Below are 21434 nucleotides of genomic sequence, written 5' to 3' on the forward strand. Positions count from 1 at the left end.
CCGCACCCTCTGCCTGAACGTTAGTGCAGAGGATGCGGAAGACACAGCGACGCCGGAACGGGGACCGGCGAGTATTGCAAGTGCCGAGGGCCTGAGCGACGAGAGGTGAGTATGTCATTTTTTTTTTAATCGCAGCATCAGCATATGGGGCAAATATCTATATGGAGCATCTTATGGGGCCATATTCAACGCTTGTGCAGCACTATATGGGGCAAATATCTATATGGAGCATCTTATGGGGCCATTTTCAACGTTTGTGTAGCATTATATGGGGCATATATCTTTATGGAGCATCTTATGGGGCCATAATCAATGTTTGTGCAGCATTATATTGGGCAAATATCTATATGGAGCATCTTATGGGGCCATTTTCAATGTTTGTGCAGCATTATATGGGGCAAATGTCTCTATGGAGCATCTTATTGGGCCCTTATTAACCTTTATGCAGTACTGTATGGGGCAAATGTGTCTATGGAGCATCTTATGGGGCCATTATTAACCTTTGTGCAGCATTATATGGGGCATATTTTAATATGGAGCATCTTATGGGGCCCATCATGAACTGTATGGAGCATTATATGGGGCTCCTGATTCAATATGGATATTCAAAAACACTTAACCTACTGATATCTCAATTAATTTTACTTTTATTGGTATCTATTTTTATTTTTGAAATTTACCAGTAGCTGCTGCATTTTCACCCTAGGCTTATACTCGAGTCATTAAGTTTTCCCAGTTTTTTGTGGCAAAATTAGGGGGGGTCGGCTTATACTCGGGTCGGCTTATACTCGACTATATACGGTAGTTACCGATGGGTTGCAGAAGCTCTGGTGTTGGTGAGGTGGTGACAGGGTCATTGCAGGCTGTAAGCTATTGTGTAGTGATGGGTTTTCAGCTTCCTCTTGAAAGTTCTGAATGGGGGGACAATTGGGTGTGTTTGGGGCATAAAAATTCCAGAGGATGGGGAATACTCAGGAGAAGTCTTGCAGGTGATTGGGTGAGGAACATACAAGTGTGGAGGAGAGAAGAACGTCTTGGGAGGACCGGAGATTACGAGTGAGAAGGAATCGGGAGATCAGAGATATATGGGGGAGACAGATTATGGATGGCTTTGTAGGTCAGTGTTAAGAGCTTGAAATGGATATGTTGAGGATTTGGGAGCCAATGATGGGATTTGCAGAGGGGAGTAGTAGCCAGGAAAGAGGTGGATTAGTCGGGCATCAGACTTAAGGACAGACTGGAGAGATGCGAGAGCGTTAGCAGGGAGGCCACAGAGGAGGATATTGCAGTAGTTGAGATGGGGGATGATGAGGGCATGCACTTTTAATTTAGTAGATTTCTAAGAATAACATCGTAGTACTTTTTGCATAATATTAGGTGTTATTTGCTGTGGAATATTTCTGCGAATTTTCTACTGCTGCCAATTTTCAAATTATTTGACCTATCACCAATCTTCAGAATACAATCTGCATATGTCACTGAAACCAACAGTCCAGTGGGGTTTTTTTCTCAGCGCTGGAGTAGTTCTTCTAATGTAAGGTCCATTCCCCCAGTTTTATACTCAACCTCTGGTGTCTTCACCTTTTTTCGACGCCGCTCTGGTCCCTCGGTGCCACCTTGTGACCGCTACTTCTGACTGGAATGTATATCACAAGCTCTCAATGTAAGTGTTTGAGAGCTAGAACGACGCTTTCATAGAGATGGTTTGAGTCGTGACCGCTGGCTGGCTCGATACTAGCGCAATCCGGAAGGTCATAAACTGCCAGAGACCGACTGCAGTGATAAAAGGTGAAAAATGTGGTGATTAAGTATAAGGGTAAGTTCACAATAGGCATTTTTCAGCCTTTCTTTTTTCTGCCGCAAATCTTGATCTCTTGGCAGGAAAGAAGCTGCAGAAAAAAGCTGGTTTTACTTCGTTTTTTTGTGTGCGTTTTTGACATGTTAGATTTGTCTCTTGTGCATACTGAGTTAAGTGCAAAAAAAGTCCTATTCTACAGAATCAGGTTTTGTCACAAAACCTGATACCTGCGGATTTTCAGCCTTTTTTCTCCACCCGTTTATGTCAATGGATGAAAAATGCTGAAAAAAAACATGAAAGAAGTGATATGCTCTATTGTGCAAAAAAACATGGAAAGTGCAAAATACTGATGACAAAAAAACCAAGGTGTGTGCATGACATGAGATTTCTGAAATCTCATAGACATAGCTGGTGCTGTAAAACGCAGCTGAACATTTGCATAGAACGCTGAAAAAACTGCAAAGTGTGAACTTGCCCTATAAGTAGAGTCAGGGACCTTCAATTAGATGCACAACTCCAGCAGTAAAAAAAACCCTCTGGAGAGGTGGTTTAATAGATCTCTTAGACATGATATGCTGCTGTATTTACTTTGAAAATCCTGGTCAGAATGACTGTATAATCAGCACGATCTCTACCCTCTTAGGCCATGTGCACACAATGCAGATTCCATTGCGGAATTTTCCCCAGCGGTTTTGATAAATCCGCAGTGCAAAACCGCTGCGGTTTTTCCTGCGGATTTATCGCGGTTTTTATTGCGGATTCCTCTGCGGGTTTTCACCTGCAGTTTTCTATTGGAGCAGGTGTAAACCCGCAGTGGAATCCACACAAAGAATTGACATGCTGCGGAATGTAAACCGCTGCATTTCCGCCCATTTTTCTCCGCAGCATGTGCACTGCGGATTTCGTTTCCCATAGGTTTACATTATACTGTAAACGCATGGGAAACCGCTTCGGACCCGCAGCTGCGGAAACGCTGCTGATCCGCAGCGTGTGCACATACCCTTATTAGCCTGATTCACAGCTCATTTGTCCCTCCTGCTGTGATCTCACACTGCTCAGTACAAGCTGTCAGTCAGGCTGGATGGGCAGAGACTGTATACACTTAGACTTATGAGTTATATCATTCCATAGCTGGATTATCAGAATTATCCAGCCATTCTGACATGTATTATCAAAGTGAATATCCCAGTCTCATCAGGCCTACTATCTCTATGTAATAATGTATAGAGTTTGTATTGTGAAATCTCATGACAGATCCGCCGTAACTCTGCAGTAATGACTGGTAAAGGGGATGTGCAGAGTTAGAACAAGTGTGAGGTCACCGCATGTGATTGCAGACTGATGAATCGTCACAGCATGCACTGGCCACGCTGCTGCAATATTGCGGTCTTCCCAGTGCTTGTAGATGGTCACGTGGCCTCGCGTGTACAGTTTGCATACTTGCGGTCACTTGCTGACTAAACTCCTCTAACTTTTCTCAATAAAAGTGAATTGATAGAAGCCTGATGAGTCCAATCGCATACATCGAGTCACTGCAGAATACTGTCCGAAGCCGCTCAACTCCTTTCACATTTGATGCCTAAACATTCATGGACTAGAGGGTCCATTATTCTTTACTTGTGCCCATTCATCAACATGGAATATGTGCGCATCTACTTATGATATTCCCATCCTTAATGTGACCCTTTTCCTTTCTCCCTATGAAGCCTCTCAATTATAGCTATCAACCAAATCAGTTGCTTAATCAGAAGGCATGTCGTGTAGTGTTGGTTTGTAATGCAAACTGTACATTATAAACCCATTAATAATAATTGTCATCTGCATAACGCACACTAAGGCCATTGGAGTGCTCCATTTCCTGCTGCTGCCCTTTATTACTTTAGTATGCCTGAAAAGACATGTTCTGTCCAAGACAGCTGAAAATGATTTACATTGTCATATTTTCTAAGCCTAGGAATTAAGAAATGGGTTGGATATGTTCTGTATGACAACGTATCCAGCATATCCATCCAGCCATAAAATGACTACATTGTAACTTGCTTATGTTCAGATAGAAACCACATCACTGCCTTCTCCATGGCCACGAAAGCCTTTTCTGATCTGTCCTGATAAGCAGTAATAACCAGCGAGGGAATGTTACCATAAGCATTCCTCATAAAAAAATCACATTAATGGAAAATCAGGCAAGATGAGAATTTATTTCTCCAGTAATGATAATGTTGTGAACAGAATTCGTAAAATATTCAGAACAGCCACAATTTCCTTTCATCATAAGAAAACTGCTCTGTTTGTCAGACTGAGACATCCAGCGCTCTTACTCTATGGGAGGCAGGATCAAGTCCTGCTGAGCCACTGCATCGCTGGCGCAGAAGACAAATTATCCCCGAGGACTTTATTTTCTCCTCTATTTTTTTTTTTTGTCTACCTTGTTTTAGTTAATTTTGGCTCATTGGGTGATCGTGCTGAGGCACGGCTGAAATTAAGGTAAAAATGCCATAGCTGAAAGCAGTAAATGTGTTCCCTGCTGATCAATTCAGATACTTAAGGGTTATTCCCAAGATCATAAAATAGCCTCACAATTATCTCCAAGCATTTTTATAAAAGTTTAATCTTGAACGTTTGGCAGTAATTAATTGACGGTCATCCCCGCCTCCCAGATCTATTTACCGTCACTTGCCATTGAAATCATCCTCCTGTATTTGCAATGGCTTAGCTCGGCCATGCTCAGTTTCTTAGGGTATATACTGTAAAGCAGTGACAGGTATTATATGTGAGGGTCGGTATGTATCCCCCAGGATGTGCACAGAAGCGTATTGAGGCCGCTCGAGTGCACTGCAGTCACAGGCATAGCTGTGATTGCAGTGCAAAATAAAAGCGAGTTTGGTCTTGACTAAGCTATTTGTCCAAGGCAGATTTAAGAAAACCCGGCATGGCTTTTTTTTTTGGAGCGAACTTCAGGATGGTAGTGGTGCAGTTTGCTCCCTCCAGGTCGGGTCTTACAAGTGGCCCATGGCCACAGATTCCATATACAAACCCTGCAGTAAAGGGTTTGGGTGTCAGTCTTGGTTTGCAAACTGCAGAGCAGGTGGCTCTGCAAGGTTCATCCTGTGTGAAGTAACACGGAGCCAAGCATAGCCAAAAGGCCTGGCACACCTCAGCGTGACACAGTGGTGCAGTCGCCCATGGCAACCGGTCTCGACGGACTGTTTTGATTGCTGTCTGCGATACGGAGGATACCATTTGTATTCCGTTTGTGAGTACGTTGGACATTAAAGTCTCTTTGTTTTGAATTTTCCTGTGGTCACTGCTTGTCTGTCACACTGCACCAACCCTGCTGCACTACAGTACCCACAGTGGCCCAGATTTATCAATGCGATCAAAACAGAATTCTAGTCAAAATCACTTACAAACCTTTTTACTTTTTTTGCGCAACGAGAACATGTGCAAAAATTTTGCTTTCAGTCTAATTTTCAAAATGAGCTTATGTGTGGCACAAAGAGGCCACAATTATACTGTGGCTTGGCACTGCTGCTGGACTGTGGATACCGCACATGTGCCTTTCTACTACTGATATCTGAGCCTCCTTCAGCCACAGCTCCAGTACTCTGTGGCATGCTGGTGCCACTTCACTGAGGAACTGCTATTGCATGGTTCTATTCAATACAGATTGGGAAAATTGTGGTAAATTTCTGCGCTGCTGAATCACTAGAATTCCAGGATTATTAGTACATGTCGTTTTATTATTCTACGCGTTTCAGAGTTCAAGACTCCTTCATCAGGAGACACCACAGGAACAAGATGGTTCTATTCAAGAGTTATTTGAGCCTCTTTCCAGCACAGATCCACTGCGCTGGTGCCACTCAACTCAACTGGGCAGCGCTCTCACTTGATTTAGTGTTTGCTGAACTTATGTTAATTATATTAAGTACTGTACATAAATAGACTTAATATTAATAAATATATTATGTCTCTTTTATACATCATTTTATGAGTAGAGTACTGCAAGTAGAGTTGAAGAGGTGGTGCCAGGCAGGTCACACAGGAGAACAGAGGGCAGGGGACTGCAGCACTGTGTAGAAGTATGGTGCTGCTTTGAAATGTAGTTTTAGTAGACAGGAGTAGGACCACCCATTCAGTTCACTGAACTTAGATACCCAGAGGGGAAAAGTAGAAGGAAAAAAGACACAAAGGTACAAGTAAGAGCCCAATATTGGGCTTGGTCTGTATTTTAACAATAGTTATGCTGATACTGTGGCTTCTGAAAATAATGTGTTGTGGGACTAACATTATATACCGGTAATTGAAATGGAAATTGGGCTTTTGCAAAGGGCAGTTTTAAAGCGGTACTTAGCTTACTTGTAAAATGTATCTTTAGAAGATTCTACACTGGTAATAGTCTTTGCACCACTCCAGTCTTTCCTTTCATTGCAGCGCTGGAGTGGTGCTACTAATGTAAGACCTCTGAACCTGGTTTTATACTTACCATCCTCCGTCTTCTGCTGTTATCAGTGCCGCTCCGGTCGGTCTCCAACAAATTTGGGACCTGCCAGATCCCTTCAGTGTTTGCTGCAGCGAGCCTCAGGTCACTTTTCAATGCAAGTCTATGACAGCCTCATTCTGGCTCTCGTAGATTTGCATTGAAAGCTAGTGACCGTTACTTTGTGACTTCCGGTCAGTCAGAAGGTGCGGTCACAAGATGGCAGCATGGGACCAGGGCGGCATTGGGAAGAGCTGAAGGTGGTGGGTTGTAATTATAATATTGGGTGCAGGGATCTTATGTTAGTAGCACCATTCTAGCGCTGCAATAAAAAATATATGCTGGAGAGGCGCTTTAAGGGGTTTACAATTTTACAAAAAAAAAAAAGCTTCAGCTTTTACCCTATGCTCCTTCTTGTCCGTTCACTGATTTTGGCATTGAAGCTCAGTCCCGTTCAGTTAAATGAGGGCGTGCTGCATCAGTTGATACAGACCATACACATGAGTGGGACTGTTTCTCAGACAAAGCCTTTTTTTAAAATCCTGACTACTCTGTTTTAGAACTTTTTGATAAATGGAGTCGTTTTATTTCCATTTCAAGTTATGCAACCATTTTTTTTTAACATGTCAAGTGTTCAGTGATGATGTGGATGATGTCTTTAATACTGAAAATAAACCATGAATAAACTATATTAATACAAGTCCAGTACCATAGTTGGTCCTTTTTAGTTCCTATTCAAGTTTTGATTAAGTAGCAGAAGCAGTGGTTAAAAACACCTTCTCTTCAGATCTTCATCAAAGTTTTTATCCCCTTTAATATATTGCAGTAATCATAGTATGTAGCACCTTGTGCTTAGAATTGCTCATTTTGCCTTTCTACCCAGAAAGTTATTCTCTTTTCTCTGCTCTATGTAGAAACAGAAAGTCTCTTTTCCCTCCATTTATCATTCCCCTCTTCAACTCCTGACCCAGCTGCTCCGCTCCTCCCCCTTACCAGGGACTTTTGCAGTTAATTATGATTCACACAGGGTAAATTGATGTCCTGTTTCTACATGGAGCTTAGAAGGATTCAACTACTTATTGATATCATGTTATGATGTCATAGACCTAATGGAAAAGAGAAGAATTATCTGTGTAGAAAGTCAAAATGAGCAATTGTAAGTACACAGTGCTATATAATATGATGATTGCCACATATTAAGAGGATGAATATTTTGATGGGAGTACTTCTTTAAGCACTCAACGGGAAAGTGTCACCTATATATTTAAACTAGATGCTGAAATCTTTTGTTTGGTAGTCTTATTATATTGTATTTTCCGATTGTAATTTTTTTATTCTATTTTCTTTACTTAAGTATGGCGATCATCTTACCTGAGCAACTAGTATTCAAAAAGTAACTTTATCGTTGTCACATAGATCATAGGAATCTGCAGTATGCTAATAAGTCATGGACCTCTATGGGATAGTGATGTGCACATGCTCTGTGATCTGTGCAGAGGTCACTGTGCAGGAAAGAGGAAGGTGAACTGTGATTGTCACTAACTATTCTAAATAGAGCATCGTGTGTGATCTATATATTGCTGTAATGCTCAGTGGCCGAAGTAAAACTGCAAGAATTTGTGGGCGAGTTTTCATTAAAGTTAGTGATATGGAAAAACCATAAAAAAGTTATTTCAGCAATTGGTCATTTTGTATGCCACATCCCCTTTGAAGCCTATTGAGTGCTCACATTTTGCTCCAACATAGTGTTTCACCTAAATGATGAAAAAAATAATAATCTAGTGGAAATTTTAGTAGGTCGATTCATTTGCACCGGATTTGCGCGTGTCCTAAAAATGTGTTTATTAAAGAAGCCCTCCTCCCATAAGTTTGTATCCTCTTAATATATTGCACTCATCATATTATACAGACTGTGTACTTACAATTGCTCATTTTGCCTTTCTACCCAACTAATTATTCCCTTTTCTCTGCTCTATGTAGAGACAGGAAGTCTCTTTTCCCTGCATTTATCATTCCCCTCTTCAACCCAGCTGCTCCATCCTCCCCCTACTTGTGCAGTGACTTATGACTCATACAGGAAAAAATGACCTCCTATTTCTACATACAGCTCAGAAGGATTCAGCTCGTCCATTATTAATCACATGATGTCATAGAGCTAATTGAAAACTGAAGAAATAGCTGGGTAGAAGGGCAAAATGAGTAATTGTAAGTACACAGTGCCATATAATATTGTGATTGCAATATATTAAGAGGATCAAAATTTTGATGGGAGGAGTGCGTCGTAAAATTAGACGTGGAACTAGCACCATTCTTAGTATGTTAAATGTTGTTTTTTTTGCTTTGAAGGAGTCTTCTGAAGTCTGTGGAAGAGGAGCTGCACCAACGGTAATTTATGTCTCCTCTTGGCCACCAATCCCCTGTCTGCTCTAACTGTGCGTATTTCTGTCCAGTTGTAACGTTCCCCTGCCTCGGTGTGTGTTGTGCAGATGTATCAGAGCTTTACTTGGTGTGACCTGCATCTGTGCTCCACAGAACCAAGAAAAGCATAGGCAGAAATACCAACAAACTCTATACTCTGTAGCAAAACAATACATGAAGCCCTTAGGTACTGCATGCCGTAGTCCTTTTGTAGTAGCTGTAGTCTAGCGTTTTCAGTGAAGACCACTCAGCCATGGTACCTTGTTCATCTCCTTAGGGGACATGTGGCACATTTAGAAGATGATGATGATGGGGATGATGATGAATCTAAACAGTAAGTTCTTTTCAAATCTCAGCTTATTGGGTCTCTGATTCCGATGCATCTTAAGAGCAGGACTCAGTCTAGCTTTAACGGCACAGCAAAGCAAATCTGTGCATTAGCTTTATTTATTCTCTTCATATATCTACTCTGTTGCTTCTTTTAGTCTTTGCAACTAACAGAGGAGACACATTGATGTAGGCTTCCAAACCTCTCGCTCAGAGCTAGGCAGCTGATCCCAGTGCTAGGGGTCCTACCAGTACGGGAACACTGTGCTGTGGTTATGGTGTCCGAGGTTCTTCTCAGTTCTGTCCTATACGTAGGTGGAGTGTCCTGTGACTTCTGTAGCCGTGTCGCTGTCCCTCATGCTGTGCGTTCTACTCTGTCTGCCGGCGATCTTGTCGCAGCTTGCTCTGTGCTCTCTGGCTTTTTATGTGCTATGCTCCAAATGTTTTCCGACAACCCTTACTGCTGACATTCAACTAATCTAACAGATATATATTTTTTTATTTTAAAGAAAGTAATGAGATGGCTGTTCAGCCTTGGTATTTTACAGCCTCGCTCGAGTACTGCAGAGTAGAGATGAACCTGTCTGTGGGAAATATATGGTCGTAATAAACAGTGAAGATCCAGACATAGAAATATAGCGTGGTGCCGCGCTGCATTTAAATATGTGGCATAAATTACCGCAGGTCTATAATCATCACCTGCAATACCTTTTTGCAGGAATTAGGCCTCATTTTTTTTCTGGGTGCCCAATACATTTTGTAAGAGTTATAATTTGGGGGAGAAGGGAAGGAGATCTTGACTTTTTTTTTTTTTTTAATTTTAAAAATCCAAAAATATCTCGTGCCATGTACATAGTTACATAGTTATTAAGGTTGAAGAAAGACTTTAAGTCCATCTAGTTCAACCCATAGCCTAACCTAACATGCCCTAACATGCCCTAACATGTTGTTCCAAAGGAAGGCAAAAAAAAACCATGTGGCAAAGAGTAAGCTCCACATTGGGGAAAAAAATTCCTTCCCGACTCCACATGTACACATTCTTTAGAAACAATGACCAGCTGTCCAATCCCTTTACCCCCACAGCTATATGTAGTTATATACTTGCTGGTCATTCTTTGAAAAATATTTTTTGTAAAATACATTTGTTATATAGGTTTTCTTTATGTTCTGCAACCACAGCCACAAAAGATGCAAGTCCCCTAGCCATTAGCTATCGCACTCAAGCCCTTATGCCTTAGTTTGCCTCTCTGTCTGCATTATTATTTTAAGTCACATAGCAGATGTGGAAATATTCATACGGTTTTGCACTCGTGCCCAGGAGTATCAGGCTATGCCACTGCATTAGTATGTGGTGCACTGTAAGTTTTGCTGGGCAGCAGTGGAGAATTCCAAATGGTTGCCCAAGAGTCTGATAAATCTTTGTGCAATATACTCGCATTTAAAACTGCGCTGTACCTGTACAATCTATCTTCAAAAAGGTCTCTGTATACACTAGGTCAGGGATCCGCAACCTGACCCACCCCAGCTGCTGTGAAACTACAACTTCCAGCATGCCATGATAGTCACCTCCTGGGGCATACTTTCAGTTGTAGCTTAAAGGCAATGTGTAAGCAAGATTTCACAATCTCCCCCCAAAATAACCCAAAATTTATATGTGAATGTAGCTATTTCATAGGCAAGTCCAGCAATATCTTTATAAGGCCATGTCTGTTCCTCCAGTATTGAGAAAATGTTGTTGATGTGCAAATGGAGTAATGGACTATGGTAGATCTGAAGCATCTGTCACTCCAGCTCTCTTCCCCGCCCAAGCACCACGTCCTCATGCTTGATTGACAGTTTCTTTGCTGGGTGACGTAAGTCAGGGGAGTCGTCAGTCAAGCAAGAGAAGGTGGCACTGGGCAGGAATAGAGCTGGAGTGACGGAGGCTTCAGATCTGCAAATAGTTCTAAAGCCTTGTTTTCATATAATTCAAACGATGATAACTCATTAGCAAAAGAACCGACTGTCCTTGTAAAGGTGTTACTGCACTTGTCTTTCAAAGATCTGCATGCCCATATAAATGGCTGAAGGGTTGAAATCCTGCTGACAGGTTCCCTCTAACAGCTGGAGTGCCGCAGGTTGTTGGCCATTGCACTAGGTCTTAGCGAGTTTGCCTCATTGGTGACATGACATACCATTATAACCTATGGATGAAGATTACCTAGTCCGAGGGCACAGTGAATATCCCAATTTTTAGGAACCAATGGTGCAGGAGCATAAGATGTGTTTACTTTAAATCAATAGGTCTCATTAGTTATAGATTTCATGTAATATTTTATGTCGGATATAGACAAGGGAATCATTGGTTCACTTTCACTCCGTATACAAGAACTGCTGCCTCCGTTACTCTTCTACCATTTTGATTATAGAAATATGCCCGGAAAATATTGAAAGAAGTTTTGTTTCTGATTGCATATGCAAGAATGGAGAGAAATGTTTTCAGCAGTCCAGGTCAAGATTTATAGAGCTCATCTTCTCAGAGAGAAAAAGAATAACATATTGGGAGCACACTTTGCCCTGGAGTAATTTCTTAAGGGCACATAGATCTTAAATGTCACATTTCCTGCTAAAGCATTACACTGTGTCCTTTCACTGTGAAGGCAGGAATATATAGGCTATCCTCGTAAGGCACATTTATCTGCTGTCTGGAATCTTCTTAGAAGGTAGAAAAGGAAAGTTCATATATTCATATTTTATTTATTTTCTAATTTATTGTGACAATTTCTGTAATTCAAAGAGCACCTGCCATCTAAATAAAGTAAAAGCATCTTGTATGCGGACTGTTAATGCAGATAGTGGAGGCGGCCATGTCTTTATGGCCACGTGAGGCTCCAAGATGCCTGATTGTGTTTGATATTACTCAGACATTGCACACAATTATTGCATTGTAAAGGTTCCTCTTAATTATATATTTCACATTTCTACATACAATCTGTTAAAATGCTATACTGAATAGGATTTTACCAAAAGATTCAGATGAAGTGCTGTGGTGAAGGCATTATTCCAAATTCAAAGATTTCATAAACCTTATCCCCTATTTATATATTTACTACTTTATCACTACATTGTTTTGCAGAATATGTAATTTGTTAATGATACTTTCACCTGGTAGATAATTTCAGATCTTCAGAGTATGAAATCTGTAGGTGAGGTACTTATACCGTATATAACTTTATTTTTTGTGTGCTTTGTCCTCCATTTTTCAGCTCCACTATAAAACCCAAAGTGCCACCTCCTCTTCCGCCAAAGGTTAGTGTTGTCTCTGTTTAATTCATGATGATGCTGCTCAAGAACATAATTTACGTTCTTTCTGTGATTGTGTATATATTAGGAAGAAAAGTGTCTCTGAACAGCTAGAGTTGTGAAAAAAATATTATGCCTTCACCTTCATCATCTCTTGTCTTCTTCACGATCACTAAATTGCTTTTTCGACACTGCTTTATGTTTTCCCCAAAAGTCTGCATGTCATTACTAACAAAAAATGCAAGTCCAGCTTATAAGATTTACTGCACACCACTCTCCCCTCCCTGGTTATCAAACATGTTGGGGGCTATAGTCCAGAAAGATGAAAAACAGTTTTCAGATGTGCCCCCGACATGTCTATTATCTTAAGTGAGGCACACAGAATTTAAGATATGAAACTTTGGGGTCAGTTTGAACCAGGGCTGCGGAGTCTGAGTTGGAGCCCATTCTGGTGGAGTCGGTGTCATGGAAATTGAGGAGTCGGAGGTTTGGCTTACTGACTCCACAGTCGGAGTCGTGGAGTTGGAGCCTATTTTGGTGGTCGGAGTCGGAGGTTTGGCTTACCAACTCCACAGCCCTGGTTTCAACAATGTATTTTGGTGCGAGACTACGCTGTTATGTCCACCTAAAAAGATGAACTCCGCCAGGACGAAGGACAAAAGCTCAAAGTTTCATCATTTTGACTAAGGGTATGTGTACACGTCAAGATTTCTTGGAGAAATTTCCTAAAGAAAACCGGAAATTTTCTGCAAGAAATCCGCCTTTTTTTTTTTTTTGCGTTTTTTTCACAGTTTTTTTTAGCATTTTGCAAGCGTAATTAGCTTGCAGAATGCTAAATTTTTCCAAGCGATCTGTAGCATCGCTTGGAAAACTGATTGATAGGTTGGTCACACTTGTCAAACATAGTGTTTGACAAGTGTGACCAACTTTTTACTATAGATGCAGCCTATGCAGCATCAATAGTAAAAGATAGAATGTTTAAAAATAAAAAAAATGGTTATACTCACCTGCAGACAGCCGATCTCGTCAGCGGCTTCCGTTCCTATAGATGGTGTGTGTGTGCAGGACCTTCGATGATGTCGCGGTCACGTGACCGCGACGTCATCGCGGTCATGTGACCGCGACGTCATCTCAGGTCCTTCACACACACCATCTATAGGAACGGAAGCGGCAGCATGCACCGCTGAGAGGCGGGAAGACTCCGGGGGCCATCGAAGGTGAGTATATGACTATTTTTTATTTTAATTCTTTTTTTTTTTACCAATTATATGGTGCCCAGTCCGTGGAGGAGAGTCTCCTCTCCTCCACCCTGGGTACCAACCGCACATGATCTGCTTACTTCCCGCATGGTGGGCATAGCCACATGCGGAAAGTAAGCAGATCAATGCATTCCTAGTTGTGCGGAATCCCCGCAATTCCGCAAATTTAATGAACATGTTGCTTTTTTTTCCGCGATGCGATTTTTTTCGCGGAAAAAAATGCAACATTTGCACAAGAAATGCGGAATACACTGAAAATAATGGGAGGCATATGTAAGCATTTTTTTCACGTTTTTTCGCGTTTTTATCACGTTTTTATAGCGAAAAAACGCGAAAAATACTGAATGTGTGCACATGGCCTAAATGTGCATCATTGAAGTCAGTGAATCTGGAATCAGTTTGTATGTCTGAAAAATGTTGTTCAGCTATTCCTAATAGAGTACTTAGTAGGAACCCAGTCTTGGGCCGATTCATCAAGACTGACATTTTGTACGTCAGTATACAGTTAGGTCCATATATATTTGGACAGAGACAACATTTTTCTAATTTTGGTTATAGACATTACCACAATGAATTTAAGCAAAACAATTCAGATGCATTTGAAGTTCAGACTTTAAGCTTTCATTTGAGGGTATCCACATTAAAATTGGATGAAGGGTTTAGGAGTTTCAGCTCTTTAACATGTGCCACCCTGTTTTTAAAGGGACCAAAAGTAATTGGACAATTGACTCCAAGGCTATTTCATTGGACAGCTGTGGGCAATCCCTTTGTTATGTAATTCTCAATTAAGCAGATAAAAGGCCTGGAGTTGATTTGAGGTGTGGTGCTTGCATTTGGAAGGTTTTGCTGTGAAGTAAACATGTGGTCAAAGGAGCTCTCCGTGCAGGTGAAACAAGCCATCCTTAAGCCGCGAAAACAGAAAAAACCTATCTGAGAAATTGCTACAATATTAGGAGTGGCAAAATCTACAGTTTGGTACATCCTGAGAAAGAAAGAAAGCACTGGTGAACTCATCAATGCAAAAAGACCTGGGCGCCCACGGAAGACAACAGTGGTGGATGATGGCAGAATAATCTTCATGTTGAAGAGAAACCCCTTCACAACAGCCAACCAAGTGACCAACACTCTCCAGGAGGTCGGCGTATCAATATCCAAATCTACCATAAAGAGAAGACTGCATGAAAGTAAATACAGAGGGTTCACTGCACGGTGCAAGCCACTCATAAGCATCAAGAAGAAAAAGGCTAGACTGGACTTTGCTAAAAAACATCTAAAAAAGCCAGCACAGTTCTGGAAGAACATTCTTTGGACAGATGAAACCAAGATCAACCTCTACCAGAATGATGGAAAGAGAAAAGTATGGCGAAGGCGTGGTACAGCTCATGATCCAAAGCATACCACATCATCTGTAAAACACGGCAGAGGCAGTGTGATGGCTTGGGCATGTATGGCTGCCAGTGGCACTGGGTCACTAGTGTTTATTGATGATGTGACACAGGACAGAAGCAGCCAAATGAATTCTGAGGTATTCAGAGCCATACTGTGTGCTCAGATCCAGCCAAATGCAGCCAAACTGATTGGTCGTCGTTTCATACTACAGATGGACAATGACCCAAAACATAAAGCCAAAGCAACCCAGGAGTTTATTAAAGCAAAGAAGTGGAATATTCTTGAATGGCCAAGTCAGTCACCTGATCTCAACCCAATTGAGCATGCATTTCACTTGTTAAAGACTAAACTTCAGACAGAAAGGCCCACAAACAAACAGTAACTGAAAACCACCGCAGTGAAGGCCTGGCAGAGCATCAAAAAGGAGGAAACACAGCGTCTGGTGATGTCCATGAGTTCAAGACTTCAGGCAGTCATTGCCAACAAAGGGTTTTCAACCAAGTACTAAAAATGAACATTTTATTTTTAATTATTGAATCTGTCCAATTACTTTTGGTCCCTTTAATAACAGGGTGGCACATGTTAAGGAGCTGAAACTCCTAAACCCTTCATCCAATTTTAATGTGGATACCCTCAAATGAAAGCTGAAAGTCTGAACTTCAACTGCATCTGAATTGTTTTGTTTAAAGTTCATTGTGGTAATGTCTATAACCAAAATTAGAAAAATGTTGTCTCTGTCCAAATATATATGGACCTAACTGTATATATAAAGAATGTGTCAAAGAAAGATTTGTCAAATTCATTAAATCATGTTGGGTCTAGGAGTAGTGATGAGCGAATATACTCGTTACTCTAGATTTCTTGAGCATGCTCGGGGGTCCTTCAAGTATTTTTTAGTGCTCTGAGTTTTAGTTTTTAGCGCCGCAGCTGAATGATTTACATCTGTTAGCCAGCATAAGTACATGTGGGGATTCCCTAGCAACCAGGCAACCCCCACATGTACTTATGCTGGCTATCAGATGTAAATCATTCAGCTGTGGCAACGAAAACTAAATCTCCGAGCACTAAAAAATCGAGAAATCTCAAGTAACGAGTATATTCGCTCATCACTATCTAGGAGGCCAAATACTGCCGATGCCCCAATGGCTCTCCCTCTCTTCTGCACCAGTTGTCTCTTCTAAATTTCCCCTATTCTCTGTCTCTCACAATGTTGGAGCCCAAAGAAGACCGCATCGGCTCAGCCTGCCCTCATTACCTTTTATGCCTGTGTTTCTTGTAAAAGCAAGTTTTTCTTTGGCCAAGCCATAGCGTTCCTCAAGCCGTATGTGAGATTTAAGAAAAAGAAAAAATGTAATACTCCGGAAATCATCGAGAATAAAATAAGAGCAAATACTATTCACATTTGACCTGATGACGGGTACTCTTCAGGAGGCAATGCAAGCAGTTGGGGATTGTCGTAACTTTATTATGAATTTTTTGGCCCTGCTGGACAGGGCCCCCTCCGAGCAGCCAGCTGGAACTGGTCTAACAACCGTTTTGCACCAGATTTCATCCTGTAGTTTGATGAATTAGTCTCTTAGATCTCAGTCAAACATTTATGATTTTTCACGTGTCGAAAAAACAGACTGTTTTTCATCAGTGTTTTGGATCTGGGTTTCATCAGTGTTTCGTCAGTGTCAGTTTTTACCATCAGAGTTTCAACAGTAATTCTCTATGATGAATAAATAAATAGATTAATTACAAAGCTTCACCAAGTCATGGCAATTTTAATCACGGACAGCACATGGACTGCACACAATGCCATAAACATGTACGTTTGAATTATGATGGACGTGTCGCCATGATTTTTTGTCATCCACTCAGTAAGAGAAAAGCCACAGACGTGAGTAGCACCATAGATTTGAGTACATGTCTTATCCGTGAGAAATACAGCACACGGACGTGTGAATGAAACCTTAATGTTTTCTCCGCATCCTATGCTCCTTGTAGTGCATTCAGCCTAGTGATTAGTCTGGAGGTCCTGTGCGCCAGGTCTGTACAATGTGGCTAACTTGTTCTGGCACATTGTAAATCATTATCCTGTTCCATCTGCAGCACTGTAGAAAATGTGCACTATGTAGCTTCATCAAGCTGACAAAGCCAAGCAGATGTAGACCGCAGACCCGGACTTGACAGTTTACTGTGGTGCCCAGCAGTATCTACTAATCATTACATCAATTCTTCTCAGATGCGCTCTGCTCCTTTGCAATGGAAACTGCCTGGAGACTGAACATTTTTCTTGCCCTTCCCATTGCTAAATTGACATTTCTAGCTGTTCCGTGCGAGCTCGGCCTCTCTGCCTGCGTCTTTTATTTACCTCGAAACATTTAAAGATGAGATTAATGAATTAAGAACAAATCAAGCGCAAAAATGTGCATTAGCTGCCTGTCCGCGAGAAAATAGGAGAGTGCCCGAAGCGCCATGTGCATGGGCGTCCATCACACACATTGCCTGGGAGACACAGACTGTAACACTGGCTGCTCCGAAAGAAAAGGAGAGGGAACTGGAGCTGCCTGCAAGGCATTTGCTGAAAGCCCCGGATTTTTTAATGTTCCTCTTTCCAAAGCATTGCTATCTGGGCTCATGATCTTCGTTGCGCTGGATGTGCTGTGTATAGTAAAAGTAAATCCAATTACACGGTGACCTGAATGTTTTGCTAAAAGACAAGGATGGCATAGCTGGATCACATTAAGTCTTCTACGCACTTGTATATCGGGTCCTACTTTACCCGCAGATTCTGCTTCTTCACTAGTCTCAAGCATTGCTTCCTCCCTTCATGTCAGAAGTAGGGCTCACTGTACGTCAGTATCTTCACCCCTTTTCACACATCTGTTTTTCACGGTCCCTGTATGGACCATATTGCGCGATGTTGTAGAGTTCGGGTAAGGAAATCCGCTCCCAGTCCGTGTGTTGTAGCCTATTCTCGGACTCCTAAACACGGATATGTGAAGTTGGCATAAATTTGACATAGAGAATTGGAGTTAACGTCAGTATCTAAAGCCCAAGGTCCCTCGTAGCCTAAACTCTGCATTGTGGGTTTATTTGTGTGCGCGTGAAAAATCCACTCCATTTAATAGCTCAAGCAAAATACATGTCGAATCATGAAAGTCATGCCCACTATGCATTTTACGACAATGTGGGACTGTGTGTTTTTGGTGGGTTTTCCCCCATACACTGCGACCGTGAAGCTGAAAAAATGAATGTATATAATAATTGCAGTTGAGCTTTTAAGTGTGGAGTTGCAGTGTTTCTGCACTAAAAAAAAAAAAAAACAAAAGCTGTTATTTTTTCTTTTGCCACAAATCAGCACCAAAACCCATAAAAAAGAAAAAATGCTTAAAAAAGCAACAAAAATGCAATAAACATTGCTGACTGCCTTTTATATTCTAGTGCTGAAAAAGAAGGTATTACGGCATGTGGGAACATGGCTGAAAAGTCTGTATTTTGAGATGGAGTTTTTTCATATACAGTCCATTTTTCTGATGTGTAGTGACTGCGAACACACAAGGACTGCATACTATTCTGCCCCTCTCCAGGGTTCATTTTACTACGATGATCCATGTGATGAATCGGAGCCATGTCTGTGTTTGCTGGTATTATCCCAGGCCATGATAAATGTTTTCTTTTTCTCATTACTCGTGTGACCAGAACTGAGCTGATGCTTTGTGATGATACCTCTCCGCTCCTGGGAGCTGCTGACATTGATGTACTACCAGGGATTGCTGGTTTAACTTTCAGGTGTTTTTTTTTCCCCTAAAAAAAAAAAAAAAGAAAGTCTCCAGCAGGTGGCCTAAAGCACTTGTCATTTATGTCAGTGACCATCTATAGTGCTATAGTATTCAGGCTTTTGTTCCGAAGCGATCATCACTTTCTAGGGGTTTTCTAAAGTTGATGTGAATCAATTCATGGGCCCAAGTTCTGCTACTAAAAACCAGTTCCATACATATAAATTAATATTTTTTTCGGTAGCATGTGGATTTCTGCAAGGCCCAATGAGATGATTGGAATCCTCTGCAACAAAGTTGCCATGTGTGAATGGAGCACCCTGATACACATTGGACTAGGGCATCATGGGGTGCAAGGTCTACAAAAAAATAATGTAAATATATTGATAAATCTGTGCAAAAGTATGTTTGAAATTTGCTAAATTTTCTATTATTGAATAAATAAGCTTTATTGAAAATCTATTTTTATGTTCACTTGCAATTTTTTTTATTCTTGTATTGCAAAACAATTTTCGTCAACATATACCATAGCACTGTTCACATTTACTAATTATATGTCCCCATGTGGTTAGGTATTTCTCTGTGTATGTATCTTAGTACTGCAACGAGTCCTGTAATTATGTTGAACTAATGAGATGATTTACATTTGTGTGTATGGTTACCAGGTGATACATTTCATGTGTATCATTATTTTTCACATTGAGCCAATTATAATTCCATCTAAACAAGAGTTATCCAAGAGCCTAATTTATGTTGCACAGTTGGATTTGTATTTATTTTAACTAAGTACCTCCTCCATTTGGCACTGTGTCCTTTTCTTCCAAAGTTGGACCCCCCAAGGAATAAAAGAGAACCCAATATGCAACTGGGCGTGCACTACAGTACTTGGAGCGTTTGACTTTTACTCTCTATAATGCAACTGTGTTTTGATTGGCCAGCTTCATAGAGGAGAAAAAGGAAATGCCCACAGAGAAGTTCTGTGTTATTTGTCTAGTTGACTAAAGGGTAAAGTTGTATATTGGGTGCTCTCTATTACTGGGGGGGGCATAACCTTGGAATGTAGGGACTCAGAATAATAAAAACGGTTCCAGAATCATTGGAGGAGGTATTCAGATTAAGTGTAAACATTTGGTGAAAAGTCTCCTATTGTATCCTGTGAGAATTAGACCATTTGGCTACAAGGCAAATTAGTAACGATGATGTCTAAATTGAAATATTTAATTTGGGGGATTTCTTTTATTTATTTTTTTTACAGCCTAAATCAATATTTATACCCCATGAGTCCAGTGCTTCTGAAGATGATAACCAAGGAACAATAAAGAGATGTCCCATCTCAGAAAGCCCTGCACGGCCTGCTTCTTATGTACCCCCAAGACCACCCCCTCCACGAATACCACCTAATAAACCGAATGTGTTGGGTAAGTGCAAATATGGATTGGTTCAGGTCCCATTAAATATGTTCAGAGCAATTGTTCTTGTGTCAGCAGGTTATATATTTTTCTAGTTGTATTTTTAAAACGTTTTAAAAGTTTTAATATCTTATAAGTCAAGTTAGAAACGATTTCCGTCTATTTCACAGGTAATGGAGTGGGTTCATTCCAAGTGAATGGAGACCGGGACACTTCTTCACTTCCTCAACAGGTAGACAGCCGGATTTCCAAGTCGCTAAGTGTGCCTACACGGAAAGAAAAGAAAGATGTGCCGGTAAGCCTACCGCTGCTCACTGCCTACACTTACATGATTACAAATGATCTATATATATCAATTGTATACTGGCAACAAGGGTACATTTTTGGTGCTTTTTCTCCCTCTGTGCGTTTTGCCGTTAAAAGCGCAGCATTTTACTATTCCTGCCAAGTGAATGAGATTTCTGAAATCTCATACAAATGTTACTGATTTTTCTTTGCCGATTTGAAGCAGTTCCAAATCTGCAGCATGTTTATTCTTGCTGTGTTTTTCACCAATTCTAGTGACTTGGAAAAAAATTTATAAAAAAAATGCATCATAAAATGCACGAAAAAACAAACATCTTTATGCAGCATTTTTCCTGCCAAGAGACACATTTTGGATGTAGAAACATCTGCAACAAAAGCTTAACGTGTGCACATACCCTTTAGCTTTTGCCTTTGACCATATTATTATATGTCAGATTTCACTGAATTAATGTGATTGTTCCAGTTGATTACAATTTTCCCCAATTAGTGATCTAATCAAAAAACAATGTATGTGATTTTAATATTCCTTCTGTTTCAGAAGCCAATAAGTAACGGGCTTCCACCGACGCCTAAAGTGCATGTAAGTATCATCTGAAGAATACAGATTTTGTAAAGATTTTGGTAAAGGAAGTGATTGAGGATGTTGGCATTTTTATTATGTGGGAGTGAATAAGGAGCCACTTTTGGACACACATAAGGGCAGATAGGCTCAGTTTGTGCTTAAAACACAATGAACGTTTCTTGCATCACATTTTTCAAGTATTTTGGATACTTTGAGTGTCTCGAGGGATAAACGGTGTGGCTTGATATGCGCCACCAAAAATACATCAAAATGTTTATTTACTCTGTCTACATGTTAGACCATTGAAGTAAATATGACTTGGGCTGTGGCAGAAGCGTGACCATCTATATATATATATATATATATATATATATATATATATATATATATATATATATATCCATCTATAAGATCGCTTTATTAGTTCGGAAATTTGCTTTAAA

General features: G+C 40.7%; 1 protein-coding gene across 4 annotated transcripts in view; it reads left to right on the forward strand.

The window, feature by feature from the left end:
* Nucleotides 1–21434, forward strand: part of MAP4K3 (mitogen-activated protein kinase kinase kinase kinase 3) — a 306530-nt gene that overhangs the window by 249672 nt on the left and 35424 nt on the right. For 2 of the 4 annotated variants that reach the window (XM_077282921.1, XM_077282923.1), the window contains 6 exons: nt 8622–8660; nt 8971–9027; nt 12266–12308; nt 19970–20132; nt 20294–20418; nt 20968–21009. In XM_077282921.1, coding sequence (XP_077139036.1) covers nt 8622–8660; nt 8971–9027; nt 12266–12308; nt 19970–20132; nt 20294–20418; nt 20968–21009 — 469 coding nt within the window. The remainder of the gene's footprint in view (nt 1–8621; nt 8661–8970; nt 9028–12265; nt 12309–19969; nt 20133–20293; nt 20419–20967; nt 21010–21434) is intronic. The other 2 variants (XM_077282922.1, XM_077282924.1) reach the window with 1 other exon arrangement.

This window comes from Ranitomeya variabilis, chromosome 2 (assembly GCF_051348905.1).
Source record: "Ranitomeya variabilis isolate aRanVar5 chromosome 2, aRanVar5.hap1, whole genome shotgun sequence".
Classification (NCBI taxonomy): Eukaryota; Metazoa; Chordata; class Amphibia; order Anura; family Dendrobatidae; genus Ranitomeya; species Ranitomeya variabilis.